Source organism: Ursus arctos, unplaced genomic scaffold (genome assembly GCF_023065955.2).
Source record: "Ursus arctos isolate Adak ecotype North America unplaced genomic scaffold, UrsArc2.0 scaffold_26, whole genome shotgun sequence".
In the NCBI taxonomy this organism is placed as follows: Eukaryota; Metazoa; Chordata; class Mammalia; order Carnivora; family Ursidae; genus Ursus; species Ursus arctos.
In genome coordinates, this window is record NW_026622941.1 from 43960750 (window position 1) to 43974732 (window position 13983).

General features: G+C 38.1%; 2 protein-coding genes across 2 annotated transcripts; one reads left to right on the forward strand and one right to left on the reverse strand.

Annotated features, from left to right (window-relative positions):
• Positions 1-830: 830 nt before the first annotated feature.
• Positions 831-1829, forward strand: LOC113257348 (olfactory receptor 9K2). Its single transcript, XM_026501549.3, has one exon. The coding sequence runs from the start codon at positions 888-890 to the stop codon at positions 1827-1829; it is 942 nt and encodes a 313-aa protein (XP_026357334.2). The 5' UTR covers positions 831-887.
• Positions 1830-11854: 10025 nt separating this feature from the next.
• On the reverse strand, positions 11855-12868 carry LOC113257347 (olfactory receptor 9K2-like). The gene has a single exon (XM_026501548.3). The coding sequence runs from the start codon at positions 12815-12817 to the stop codon at positions 11855-11857; it is 963 nt and encodes a 320-aa protein (XP_026357333.2). The 5' UTR covers positions 12818-12868.
• Between the last annotated feature and the right edge of the window lie 1115 nt (positions 12869-13983).

The window sequence follows — 13983 nt, forward strand, 5'->3', positions numbered from 1 at the left end:
AGTAAATGAGGTATGATGGCTGTGAGTCATATCCCTGGCAAATAGGAATGCAATCAACAATCCCTCATATGTGTTTTTTGTGGGGTATCCTTTCTTTTTTTCTTTCAGTATCCTTTTCTAAAGTAACTCTTCCATCTAGACTACCTGTAAGCCTTCTTAAAAAAACTATGAGCTGCAGGCTGAGGGAGTGCAGGGAAACTGTCATTATGAAGGGGCTATGGAGGCCCATCTGGGAGAGAAGTCCTAGCATTTGAGCCTTAATAATGTTTGTGTGTGTTCGTGTACAACTTTGATTTTAGTGAATAAATAACTTACATCAAAATTCAAAATTTCCATTACTATCACAAAGTAATTGTACCTCTTAAGTAGTTTTGAAATTGAGTCACTTTCTTTATATCTGCTTTCTTTATATCCTTAATGTAAATTAAGGACTCGAAGTTAGGTTTTCCTAAAGTAGGCTGCTGAATCCCCTAATATCTCCAGACGTATGTACTGTAATTCCTTCCCAAATGTTCTCTATTAAATTATTTATGCTCTCTTCCAATTACTCCTTCATGACAATGAATTTATTGCATAAATCATGATTCAGAAACATACACAGAAGTGATACTTGCAAATGCATTTGGGTGGGAAGGAATTGCATTAGATTCAGAGGAAAAAAACCTAATTCCACCACTTGTAGAAAGAGGGACATAAAACTAACTTTTGGATTCTTCATCAGTTGCAATGGTTTAAATTTAAGTCACAGTAATTTTATAAAGTAAAAATGAATGATGACTATAGAATAGGTTTATAAGTCCTAATTCTGCAATGATTATTTGTAGCTAGGATCAAAGCCCAGAGTTCATTTGTTTATTTTACCTTGTGCCTCTCAGCAGGTTTCTGCCATGGGTGAGAGGGGGACAAGCAATCACTCAGAAGTGACTGACTTCATTCTTGTAGGCTTCAGGGTCCGCCCAGAGCTCCACACTCTCCTCTTCCTGCTCTTCCTGCTTGTGTATGCCATGATCCTTCTAGGGAATGTTGGCATGATGACCATTATTATGACTGATCCACGGCTGAACACACCAATGTATTTCTTCCTAGGCAACCTCTCCTTCATTGACCTCTTCTATTCTTCTGTTATTGCCCCCAAGGCCATGATCAACTTCTGGTCTGAGAGCAAGTCCATCTCCTTTGCAGGCTGTATGACCCAGTTCTTTCTCTTTGCCCTCTTTATTGTGGCTGAGGGATTTCTCCTGGCAACCATGGCTTATGACCGCTTCATTGCCATCTGCAACCCCCTCCTCTACTCTGTCCAGATGTCAACTCGTCTCTGCATTCAGTTGGTGGCTGGATCCTATTTTTGTGGCTGCATCAGCTCAGTTCTTCAGACAGGCATGACATTTACTTTGTCCTTTTGTGCTTCCCGGGCCATTGACCACTTTTACTGTGATACTCGCCCACTTCAGAGGATATCTTGTTCTGACTCCTTCATCTATAGGATGATTTCTTTCTCCTTATCTGGGATCATTATCTTGCCTACCATCATAGTTATTATTATTTCATACTTGTATATTGTGTCCACAGTTCTAAAGATACGCTCGTCTGAGGGACGTAAGAAAGCCTTCTCCACTTGCAGCTCTCACCTAGGAGTTGTGAGTGTATTGTATGGTGCTGTCTTTTTTATGTATCTCACTCCTGACAGATTTCCTGAGCTGAGTAAAGTGGCCTCCTTATGTTACACCTTAGTCACTCCCATGTTGAACCCTTTGATTTACTCCCTGAGAAACAAAGATGTCAAAGAAGCTCTAAAGAAACTTCTAGAGACGAGAAACATAATTGTTTGATTTTTATTTCTTTTCCACCTTTGATTTTCTGGCAGTTTCTGTCATACTCCTTGGGGCCATTAATAAAAATCATTCTTCTGAACATGATACAAAAGACCATCAGAACTTTTTCCAGGTGAGTTACCTGGAACGCTGTTAATCCTGAATGTCCTGGATATTGGAGATATCCTGGATATTAGAGCATTTTTCAAGATGAACCTCACACTATCTCAAATATGACTTTGTTTCACAGAATTGATTTCTATTTATTTTAATGGCTTGCTGCTGAACTTGACTTTTTTATGTTATTATGCTGTGTAAACAATGTTTTGTCTGGTGTTTGTCTTAAAATTGCTCCTGGCACTATACATAATCACTAATAACTGACAATAATGCCCAGCTTCTTTCTTTTTCTTTTTTTTCTTTGAGAGAGAGAGAGTGAGAGTATGGGCAGAGGCAGAGGGAGAGAATTTCAAACAAACTCTCCCCTGAGCACAGAGTGTGACATGGGGCTCAATCTCATGACCTAAGATCATGACCTGAGTGGAAACCAAAAGTCAGATGCTTAACTGACTGAGCCATCCAGGTGCCCCAGTGCCTGATTTTTTTAAAATTATATTTTCCAATTTAATAAATACTTTTTTAGCATGTTAAATTGAATTTTCATTTTGAATCAAGTATGATATGTGTGTTTTATCAAGAGGAAGAAATAACAATAAGAAACAAACAGTAAGTAATCTTTGCTATACACATTAATTTGGAAAATTTTATATCAAATGCGTCAGGTATTGTAGGTTGCTCTGAGGCACTGCTAATTGGTAAATCTTAGTATAAAGAACCAAAGTGATAGAGACCTGCAAACATTTTTACGCAATCATTCCCTCAGTTTGATTTGTCACGCATTTTTTCCTGTGTTAATTATTGTGAAAAACATTGAATAAAAGTATGGAGCAAGTTAGTCATTAAAATAGTGTGTACTCCTTTATGCCCCTGAATATTCATTTATTTGGTAATTTTATTGACTGTGTAATAATAGCCCTATTCTTTAGGGAGCTTACCATTTAGTGTGAGAATCACATCCTTGCACAGATACTTCAAATCCATAGATGTTTATGCCAAAGAGGAACATACAGATTTCAAAGTAGTGTGCCTGAAAGCAGGTGCTCGCAATCAGGGAACGTCTTTAGGCTAAGTGGAAATTGTATTTAAAGGGAGTAAGATTGGAGTTAGTATATTGCTGTATCAGTTCATGTTATTGATGTGGGCTTGAAGTATACCAATGTAAGTGAAAAGATGCTGATTTGAAAATTTGTGGATTAGATACAGAGAACTGATTAACTGGCTAGTATGAGGGGAGTACACCAAGGAGGTGTCTCTCACCATTTTTGAACTTGTATCATGTTTCTGGTGATGGTACCAACAGATAAAAAGTAAAGGAACTCGTAGCAAAATAAGAATAGAGGGACATTTCCTCAACTTGAAAATGAATATCTACAAAAACCTACAGCTAAGATTACATTTAATGGTGCTGAAAGAGAAGCTTTCCCACTAAGAGACAGGAATCAGCCAAAGATGTCCCTCTTCACCATATCTCTTCAGCATTTGTTTGGAAGTCTTAAGTGATGCAACAGACAAAAAGGAAATAAAAGTGTTATGGGCTGAATTATGTCTTCCCAACTCATATGTCGAAGCCCTAACTCCTAGTATCTCAGTATGCGGCAATAGCTGGAGGTAGAGCCTTTGAAACAAGGCTGCTATAGTGGGTTCTAATACAGTCTGGCCAGTGTCTTGATAAGAAGAGATTAGGAGACACATAGAGACACTGGAGTTGCATGTGCTCTGAGGGACAATCATGTGAAAAGGAAACCAGAGGCAGACATCTGCAAGCCAAGGAGAGAATCCTCAGAATATTTATTTATGGCCCCTTCATCGTGGAATTCTAGTCTCTGGAACTGGGAGAAAAAAAATGGTGGTTAAGGTATCCAGTCTGTGTTATTCTGCTGTGGCAGCTGTAGCCAATTAGTATAAAAGATTATACGGAATGAAAAGGAAGAGTAACTTTATCTTTGTTCATAGGTGACATGGTTGTCTATGTAGAAAATCTGAAAGAATTGACAAAAACACCTTCCTGAAAGTAATAGGAAATAGAGGAGGGTTGCAGGATACATGATTAATACACAAAAGTTAAGTGGTTTCCGTATACCATGAATGAGCAACTAGAATTTAAAATTAAAACACAATACCATTTATATTATCACTTCCCTCCAATAAAACACTTAGGAATGAATTTCAAAAAATATGTACCAGATTTCTAGGAGGAAAGGTATACAATTCTAATGGAAGAAATAAAAAAGAACCTAGATAAATGGAGACCCATTGAAGGTTCATGGAGAAGAAGACTAATATCGCCAAGGTGTCATTTCTTCCCAACTGAGATATACATTCAATGCAATCTCGATGAAAATTCCAGCAAGTTATTTTTTGGTTATTGACAAACTTCAGATATTAAAGTGAAGTTTATATGAAAAGGTAAAAGACCAGAAAAGCCAGCAGTATATGGTAGGAGACGAACAGAATCAGAGGACTGAGACTATACAACTTCACCTATACACAACCATACAGCTACAATAATCAAGATAATTGGTATCGTAAAAGAATAAACTAATAGAATAATGGAACAGAATTTAGAAAGTTAAAATAGAGCCACATCGACGGAGTCAACTGATTTTTGACAAAGGAGCAAAAATAATACAATGGAGAAAAGGTAGGTTGCTCAATAAAGAGTGCTGGGATAGTTGGACATCCACATGCAAAAATGAGAGAACAGGCATAAACTTTACACCATTCACAAAAACTAGGTCAAATGGTAAAACACAAAATTCTAAAACTCTTAGGAGATAACATAGGAGAAATCCAGATGATTTTGGGTTTGGCAATGCCTTTTGAGATACAACACCAAGGCACAATCCGTGAAAAGTATAACTGATAAATTGAGCTTCACTAAAACTAAGAACTTCTGCTCTGTGAATGATATTATCAGTGATTGAGAAGGAAAGACAGTGGCTAGGGGAAAGTATATAGAAAATATATCTGATGAAGGATATCCAAAATATGTAAAGAATACTTAGTACTCAACTATAAGAAAACAACCTTATTAAAAAATGGAACAAAGACCTTAACAGATACCTCACTCAAAATGATATGCAGATGGCAAATAAACACACAAAAAGGTGCTTCACATCATACATAATCAGGGAATATGATATAAAACAATGATGGGATACTACTATGCACCTGTCAGAATAACCCAAATGCAAAATGCTGACATTAAATAATTGTATGTGGAGCAACAGGAACCCTTATAGATTGCTAGTGGGTGCTACAAAATTGTACAGCTATGTTGGAAGACAGTTTGGCAGTTTCTTAGAAAACTAAACACAGTCTTATTGATCTATGATGTAGGAATTAGGCTGCCTGATATTCATCCAAAGGAGTTGAAAACTTATGTCCATACCAAAACCAGCACATGGAATTTTATGGCAGCTTTATTCATAATTGCCAAAATTTGGAAGCAACCAGGTTTCCTTCAGTAAGTGAATGGATAAATAGCCCATGATATATCTGGGGGATAAAACACCATTTAGTGCTGAAAGTTAGACTATCTAGCTGTGAAAAGACGAGGAGGAATCTTAATTACCTATTACTGAGTGAAAGAAGCCAATCCGAAAAGAGTACCTATTGTATGATTACAACTTTATGACCTTCTATAAAAGGCAAAACTGTAGAGTGAGGAAAAAGATCAGTGGTTGATAGGGGCTGTGGGTGGAGGGAGAGATGAACAGCAAAGGAGAAAAGATTTTTAGGACACTGAAAACACTTTTTATGATGCTATCATTATGGATACACCATTTATATTTGTCCAAACCCTAACACATACAATAGCAAGGGTGAACTCTTGAGTAAACTGGGGATTTTGGGTGACAGTGGGTGCCACGATAGGTTCATCAGTTGTAATAAACGTACTAATCTGGTGGGGGGTGTTGACAATGGACGAAGGTATGTGTGCGTGGGGGCAAGGGTACATGATAGATCTCTATACCTTAAACTTCTATAAAAATTAACGCCTTAATTAAAAAACAAACAAACAAATAGAAAAAAAACCAGTGTACTACTACACACCTATCAGAATGGCCAAAATCAAAGCCACTGACTACGTCAAATGCTGTCAAGGGTGTGGAGGGACAGCAGTCCTTACTCATTGCTGTTGTGAATGCAAAGTGGTACAGCCATTTTGGAAGACAGTTTTTCCGTGTCACACAAAACTCAACATGCCCTTAGTATATAATCCAGCAATTGTGCTCCTTGATATTTACCCAAACAAGTTGAAAACTCCTGTCCACACAAGAACCTGCCTACGAATCGTGAATGAATGATAAACTGTGCTACATCCGGACAACAGAATAATACTCAGCACTAAAAAGAAACGAGCCAAACCTTTCAAGCTGTGCAAGGACATGAGGGAGCTGTAAATGCACATTATTAAGTGAAAGAAGCAAACTGAAAAGGGTACATACTGCATGATTCTCACTCTACAACGTTTTTCAGTTATTGTACCTTTAAACTCCAGAATATGTTTTTGAAATAATTTCTATATTTTTGGTTTTTGCTTGTTTATTTTTTGACTATATTATTGAAATCTCTTTGCACTGAGAAGCACTCTGTGTCACCTCAGAGGCATAAGCTTAGGCTTGTGCATACACTGGGGTGGCAGTGGTTTTATTGGGCTAACTTGGCCGTGTCCTCCCCTGATGATTTTGTTGAGTGATGTGCCTCTGTAGGTTTTCACCCAGCAGAGCGACTCCACTAATTCTTCTTGTTCTATTGTTTTGAAAACATTATGGGACATATATTTCCTTATTATCTTTCATACCTTTACTATCCAATTGTTTTGGTCCCCTCTGCAAGGATAGTCTTTAAGGCCAGTCTTTGAGGTTTGCTCCAACCCTAGGAGGGCCTGCTTTGTTGTGTCCTTCCCTGGTTCTCTGGTAGACTTCTAGTTGGTCCTCAGTTAGCTTGTTGCTCTGTGGAGCTACCAACCTCTCGTAACTGCTGTTCACCAGATGTGTATTGTGTTTGAGAGTCCCTCATGCTTGAACTTTCCCACAAAGACACAAAAAACATTATTGTTCCAAATAACGTCAGATCACTTGAGGGAAGCTTCGGAGCCCTCTGTTACTATGGCCTGCCTTTCATTCTGGGTAAAACCAGGAGCAGTGGCCCAGTTCTCTCAGAGTGACACCCTGGCTTTATGAGGAGGTTTCTGGGTGAGGCCAGTAGCCTATGGTCTTCTAAGCTTATCCCTCTTGACAAAAAATCTCTATCCTTTGACCTGGAGCAACTGAAATTGGGGCCCCATTAGTCTTGGACTATTGTACCTGGGGTAGAGCTTCTAGCCTATGAATGGGTCTTGGGTAGAGGAAGAGATCTCCAGACACTGTAGCCACTCTTGTCTTGAGTAGAGCTTCTGCAGCTTGGAGCTGGAGGAAATAAGAAATGTCTTGGGCCTGCCACCCTCAAGGTGATTTGGTAGCCCATGCCTGGGATCTAGGGGAAGAGGAGCCCCTGTGCTCTTGTGTACACTTGCCTGTGTACTTTCTATCATGCTAGGCTGAAAAGGGGAGGGCAGTTGTGGGAGTGGGCTCTGGCTCCAACACAGATGCGTGCATGTTCCTATGGGCTCTATTCACATTATCTAAAAGGTGAAAACACCTCAACTGCCCATCGGTTTAAGAGTGCATAAACAAAATTTGGTATAAGTGTTCAATGGGAAATGGAATGCTACTGAGCATTCAAAAGAAAAATGACTTACACACATGACAAAGTGAAGACATTTCAAATGCATTTTACTCAAAGTAAGCCTGCCAGAAAAAAGTGCATATTATATGCAGATTCAATAGATAGGTAGATAGATAGATGATAGATAGATGGAGGTGCAAAAAAAAAAAAATCAGATCACTGGTTATCTGGGAAGGGGGTTGGAAGGAGACGTGATCTAACTAGGGGCATGATAAATCTTTTATAGATGATGGAAAAGTTCTATATCTTGGGCCACCTGGCTGTCTTAGTCAGAAGAGCAGGTGACTCTTGATTTCAGGGTCATGAGTTCAAGCACTTTCTAACGTGTAGAGATTACTTAAATGAATTAAAAAAAAAAGTAACAAACAAAATCTGTATCTTCTTGTGGTGAGGGTTTCAGTGATGTGTAAAACTGCCGCAACTCAGATATGTATCGTCTGACTGAACAGCATTTATTTTACAATAACTGTTTCTCAATACAGTGGTTGAGAAAAGAATTGGGCAGATCTTCTTTTAGATTCATGGGCTTACATTTAAAAGCAATCACTCAGAAATGTCTTTTTTGGGGGGGGGGGATTCGAGATTTAATTTTGGCCTAAAACCAGGAAACTACTGAAGGCTTAGAAGATATTTATCATATAAAAATCTCAATTATACAAGTAGGCTATAAACTTTTAATATAATCGTTAGCGTAGCAGTAGTTGTGTGAGGATTCACCACCATTCACACTATCGTTTATGTTTCTGTTTTCTTAATACTATCATTTAAATTAAGAAAACTTCACTAGTTATTGACACAAAAATCAGCTATAGTTATAAATTCAATGGAAGGTCATTAGATGAGTTTGAAGAAGTTCCTTTTGTGCATGATGTTTTAGACAAGTGTGGTTTTAAATCATGTAATTACAAAATCAAAATATTAGCTATATATTACTGGAATGATTCTGCACATGACTTGTCCTACAACTTTGACCAGTTTATGAACAGTCCTATAATTCATATATCAAATTGAAGGAACTATACACACACACACATATATATTTATACATTTGTGTATGTATTTTGATTAATTTATATTAACATGCTAGATATTCTTCTTCTTCTTCTTCTTCAATATATCCCTGTTTTCACAACTTACACTGTACAGCACATGCATCCACCTTGAATGAAAAGTAAAATGAGGAGAGTAATTTCCTAACAGGAGTGAGAACAGAATATACCTGAATGCAATTCCTGTAGTAATACAGAAATTTCTTGACACCAGGAAAAGAAAAAAAAAGTCAGCGTTGAAAAACTACTGTACACATCTTCTCCTGGTGAGGTCTGTTCGCTCCTAGCTTAGCCTGCGGATTCTTCTCTGAGTCAGCTGGAGGACACTGGGTATGTATTGTTCTAGGGAACGATACACCCAGTGATCTTTCTCGGCGTTCCTCCCAAAGACATCCTGGTGTGTGTGTGTGTGTGTGTTTGTGAGAGTGAGCGAGAGAGAGAGAGAGAGAGAGAGAGAGAGGTAATATTTGATGTTACGTGTATGTGTGTCCAATGGTGGTTGTGGGGGGGACAGCACGTGGTGCAGATAGAGGAACATTGTTCCCCTTGACAGTCCACACTCTTGTCAGGGTCTTTTTTCTCAGTTTGATAAAGGATTACTAATATCCAATGGACAAAGGTTTAAAGAGTTAGGAGCCTCTTTCATTTCAGGCTTATTCCATTATAGGACTCAGGAGTTGCCTGAGGGCCTCTGCATTTTATTCCCAGGGGAGGGTTAGTAAAACATGCCTCTTTCAGCCTACACATGTTTCTGCTTCATCTCAGGAATGCAAGACACAACCTTAGCAAAGCGAGCACTTCATGAAGTTTTTCTACTTAGTGAGTCCCCTGTTTTCCCCAGTAATCTGTATTTTTAATGTGAATGAAAGAAATGACATTTGTTTAAGAATAAGAAAGGTTCTTAATTTGTTTCTATGGACTCTGAGAAACAAATTCTATGGATAGATAAGAAAGCGTTCTTAAGAAAGACGTAGGTAGAGGGATGAACAGATGTCACATCTGATGATAAGATCTTATTTTGCATTTCATTGGAGGCTCTGTTGCCTTTTTGGTCGTTTTACAATCTTTCCCATTAGTTCTCTCCAGGGAGAAAGGTAAAGATCGAAATGACAAAGTAGTAGGCAGTTTCTCAAGCTCTGTCTGTGGAAACGAGAACAGATACTCTTGGACACTTGGGAGTGCCTCATGGCAGAGTGTGAAGGGACAAGGGCCGAGAAAGTTACTGTCTTCCTCTCTCAGACTTAACATCAATAGTGTAGAAAGCAGGAGGAATGGACAAATCTGACAGCTATTAAATATGTGGATTTAACAAATTTATATGAAATTTATGTAATGTAATCATTCAAGTGACTCCGAGATGTAGATACTGTTATGTACTCCATTTTACAGGAGGAAATAACAATGGGGAGATAGTATGTAACTCGCCCAAAGCTGCATTGGCAAACACAGAATTTGAAAGCTCAGTATGGCACCTGAGCCTATTTTCTTAACTCTTTTTTTTTCTAAAGATTTTATTTATTTATTCGACAGAGATAGAGACAGCCAGCGAGAGAGGGAACACAAGCAGGGGGAGTGGGAGAGGAAGAAGCAGGCTCCTAGCAGAGGAGCCTGATGTGGGGCTTGATCCCAGAACGCTGGGATCACGCCCTGAGCCGAAGGCAGACGCTGAACGACTCTGCCACCCAGGCGCCCCGCTATTTTCTTAACTCTTAAGTTAACCATGAACTATTATTACCCTTATATTTTCTTCCTCATTTACAAGGTAGCATTGAGTCAGAGATGCTCAAACATTAGAGTCATTATTTTTCTACCTCATTACTTTTTATCAACCATCGGTCAATATTCAGCTTACTTCACCTGCCATTTTAAAGATAGTCTCTTCTTTACTGTCTCTAATAAGACTGCCTTTGGTAAAGTCATCATAACCTCTTACTTGGGTGATCACACACTTTCTGGGACTACCATCTTCTCCTTGTGAACATTTACACAAAGCCACAAGTATGATTTTTGTAAAAGGCCAGTTTGAACACAATAGTATCTTCCTAAAAACTCCCAATGCCTACCCCCTGCCTACAGAATGAAGGTCTATTTCCTTGGCTTGACATAGAGATCTGCATGATTTCCATAGGTTTCCTTTTAAGGCTCATCCCTCACTCCTTGTCTTGTGCATTACAAATCATTTATAAAGTTCATGAAGTTCACCATATAGTTATTTTCTCCCTTTGCATAGAAGCCTGTTTATTTCATGTTGCTTAATGCTATTTATTTTTAAAATGTGCTTAGGAAGTGTTCCCTGACCATTAGGACCACTCGTCTTAAGAGGTTGCACTCTTTTTGTGTTTTCTATAAACGTCTTTTTCACTGGGTTTCCATATGGCATTTTAATCCTCTAGTCAGCTATTTTCCTCTGATTTCATGGTGAACTAAGTACTGAAACTATTTATACATAGGGAATGTCATAGGGCAAAGAGTGCATCAAAAATTCATAATTATCAATATGCAATATGATGAATTAATTCTCACTAAGCCATATGTAACAAAAAATGAATTATCTTTATTTTTGGTTCATTTTCATTGCAGTTTTCTTGTGAAAAGGGAGGATTTACAAGAATAATTGACCTAAGCCAGAGAAACCATTAAATAAGTGTGTCAATCTTTCAGCCTCTGGATAATTGAGTGCCTCACATGTCACCCTTATGACTCTGTATGCTCTAGAGTATCTGTTTCTCTCATCCAGAACTCAAAAAGATTCTTCAGTAAATCTGAGATTTTATTCTGTCTTATTACGTCAGATTTTGTTATATCTACCAATTACACACATTATATAACATTTGTTACTGACTCAAGATAAATAATACATCCCAACATCATCCTTACAATGCCAGTAGCAAGCTTGGAATATATTTTCCCTAAAATCGAAGTACACAGCAATCATTATCTTTACCCAAATGAAGATGAAGTCGGAGAAAGCCATTCCACTCCAAAATCAACAGTCAGGAAAAACACCATCCAAATGTATTCTTCAGCTGAAGTACATGGGATTCAAACAAATAAACTTTCTAGAATTAAATATTTCAAAATCATGTGTGCATTCTTTCCATCAATGCCTTCCTAAGTTGTCATAATGTCCAGGCCTTTCAGTTATATCACTGTTAAGATAGAATTAAATAAAAATATTTTTGTCCCCAGGATCTTTCTCAGAGCCTCTCTGACATCTTTGTTTCTCAGGGAGTAAATCAAGGGATTCAACATGGGCGTGACTAAGGTGTAACACAGAGAAGCCACTTTACTCAGCTCAGGAAACCTGTCAGGGATGAAATACATAAAAATGATGGCACCGTACAACACACCCACGACTCCTAGGTGGGAGCTGCAAGTGGAGAAGGCTTTCTTACGTCCCTCAGTGGATTTTATCTTTAGAACCGTGGACACAATATACATATAGGACACAATAATGACAATTATGGTAGGCAAAATAATAATGCTGCATAAGAAAAAGGAAACTATCTTATGAAAGTAGAGATCAGAGCAAGAAATCCTTTGAAGTGGACGATAATCACAGTAAAAGTGGTCGATGGCTCGAGAAGCACAAAAGGACAAAGTAAACGTCACGCTGGTCAAAAGAACTGAGCTGATGCAGCCACAAAAATAGGATCCAGCCACCAACTGAATGCAGAGACGAGTTGACATCTGGACAGAGTAGAGGAGGGGGTTGCAGATGGCAATGAAGCGGTCATAAGCCATGGCTGCCAGGAGAAATCCCTCGGCCACAATGAAGAGGGCAAAGAGAAAGAGCTGGGTCACACAGCCTGCAAAGGAGATGGACTTGCTCTCAGACCAGAAGTTGATCATGGCCTTGGGGGCAATAACAGAAGAATAGAAGAGATCAATGAAGGAGAGGTTGCCTAGGAAGAAATACATTGGTGTGTTCAGCCGTGGATCAGTCATAATAATGGTCATCATGCCAACATTCCCTAGAAGGATCATGGCATACACAAGCAGGAAGAGCAGGAAGAGGAGAGTGTGGAGCTCTGGGCGGACCCTGAAGCCTACAAGAATGAAGTCAGTCACTTCTGAGTGATTGCTTGTCCCCCTCTCACCCATGGCAGAAACCTGCTGAGAGGCACAAGGTAAAATAAGTAAATGAAATATGGGCTTTGTTTCTAGTGATATATAGTTTCTTTAATGTAGAATAAATTATTTACATCTTAATTAAATATTGCATATAAAATGATTTTAATATTATGAAGAATCAGGAATTTGGATTAGATAATACTATGTCCATGAGATGGTTATTCTATGAAGCAGTGAAAGAGTTAAGGGGTTACTGTATTTAAATCATAATTTTGGGGGTGCCCGGGTGGCTCAGTGGGTTAAGTGCTGCCTTCAGCTCAGGTTATGATCTTGAGGTCCTAGGAGGCCCTCACTGGGCTCCCTGCTCAGTGCGGAACCTACTTCCCCCTCTCCGTCTGCTCTTCCCGTCCCTCAAATAAATAAATAACATCTTAAAAAATAATAATAAATCATATTTTTGCTGAGTATTTACCAAGAAAGTAACATAATATATTGTTTCATTTTAGTCACATTTTGAATTTCTATTCCTAATATATTTATAGTTAAATAATCATCTTTACCTAAAATAAGATTATTACATATAACCTAAAATATGAGAAATACATATAATCGGTGTGATAATGCTGTAGCCGTTAAGATTGCCTGTCAGTGTTTGAATCATTAAACAACGGTAACAACTATATTAGAAATATTTTTACCTTGTTTTACCTCCATCTATTTGGTTTCCATTATTACACTGTCATCTTTGAAACAGAAGAAAAAATGAGAAGTTATTGTTAGGTTAAAATTAATAACATCAAAACAATCACTAAGCTTATATAACATTTTTAAAGCTCTTTCCAAATATATGTTCATTTTCTCAGGTCAAGGTTATTCCCCCCAAATAAATGCATTGTTATGCCTCATTGTATATATTTTATTTCCATTAGTAGTTATGTAATTTAATATATTCCATATTTGGTTAGCCTTTTTCTTTGAAGCAGAGATAGAAGCTGCTGAACATTCTAATCCTTACAAGACAATGAATGACTTTTTATCAAAGCTGCGTCAGTTCGAGGGCTCTCACTCTCTAGTCAGGACAGGTAAACTTCGGGAATATATATATAAAGCAGAGTTCCTTTCTTGACTTCTATTATGCCTTATACATCTTAAAATAAGGATAGTGGGATAACCATGGATATTTAAGGACCATAACA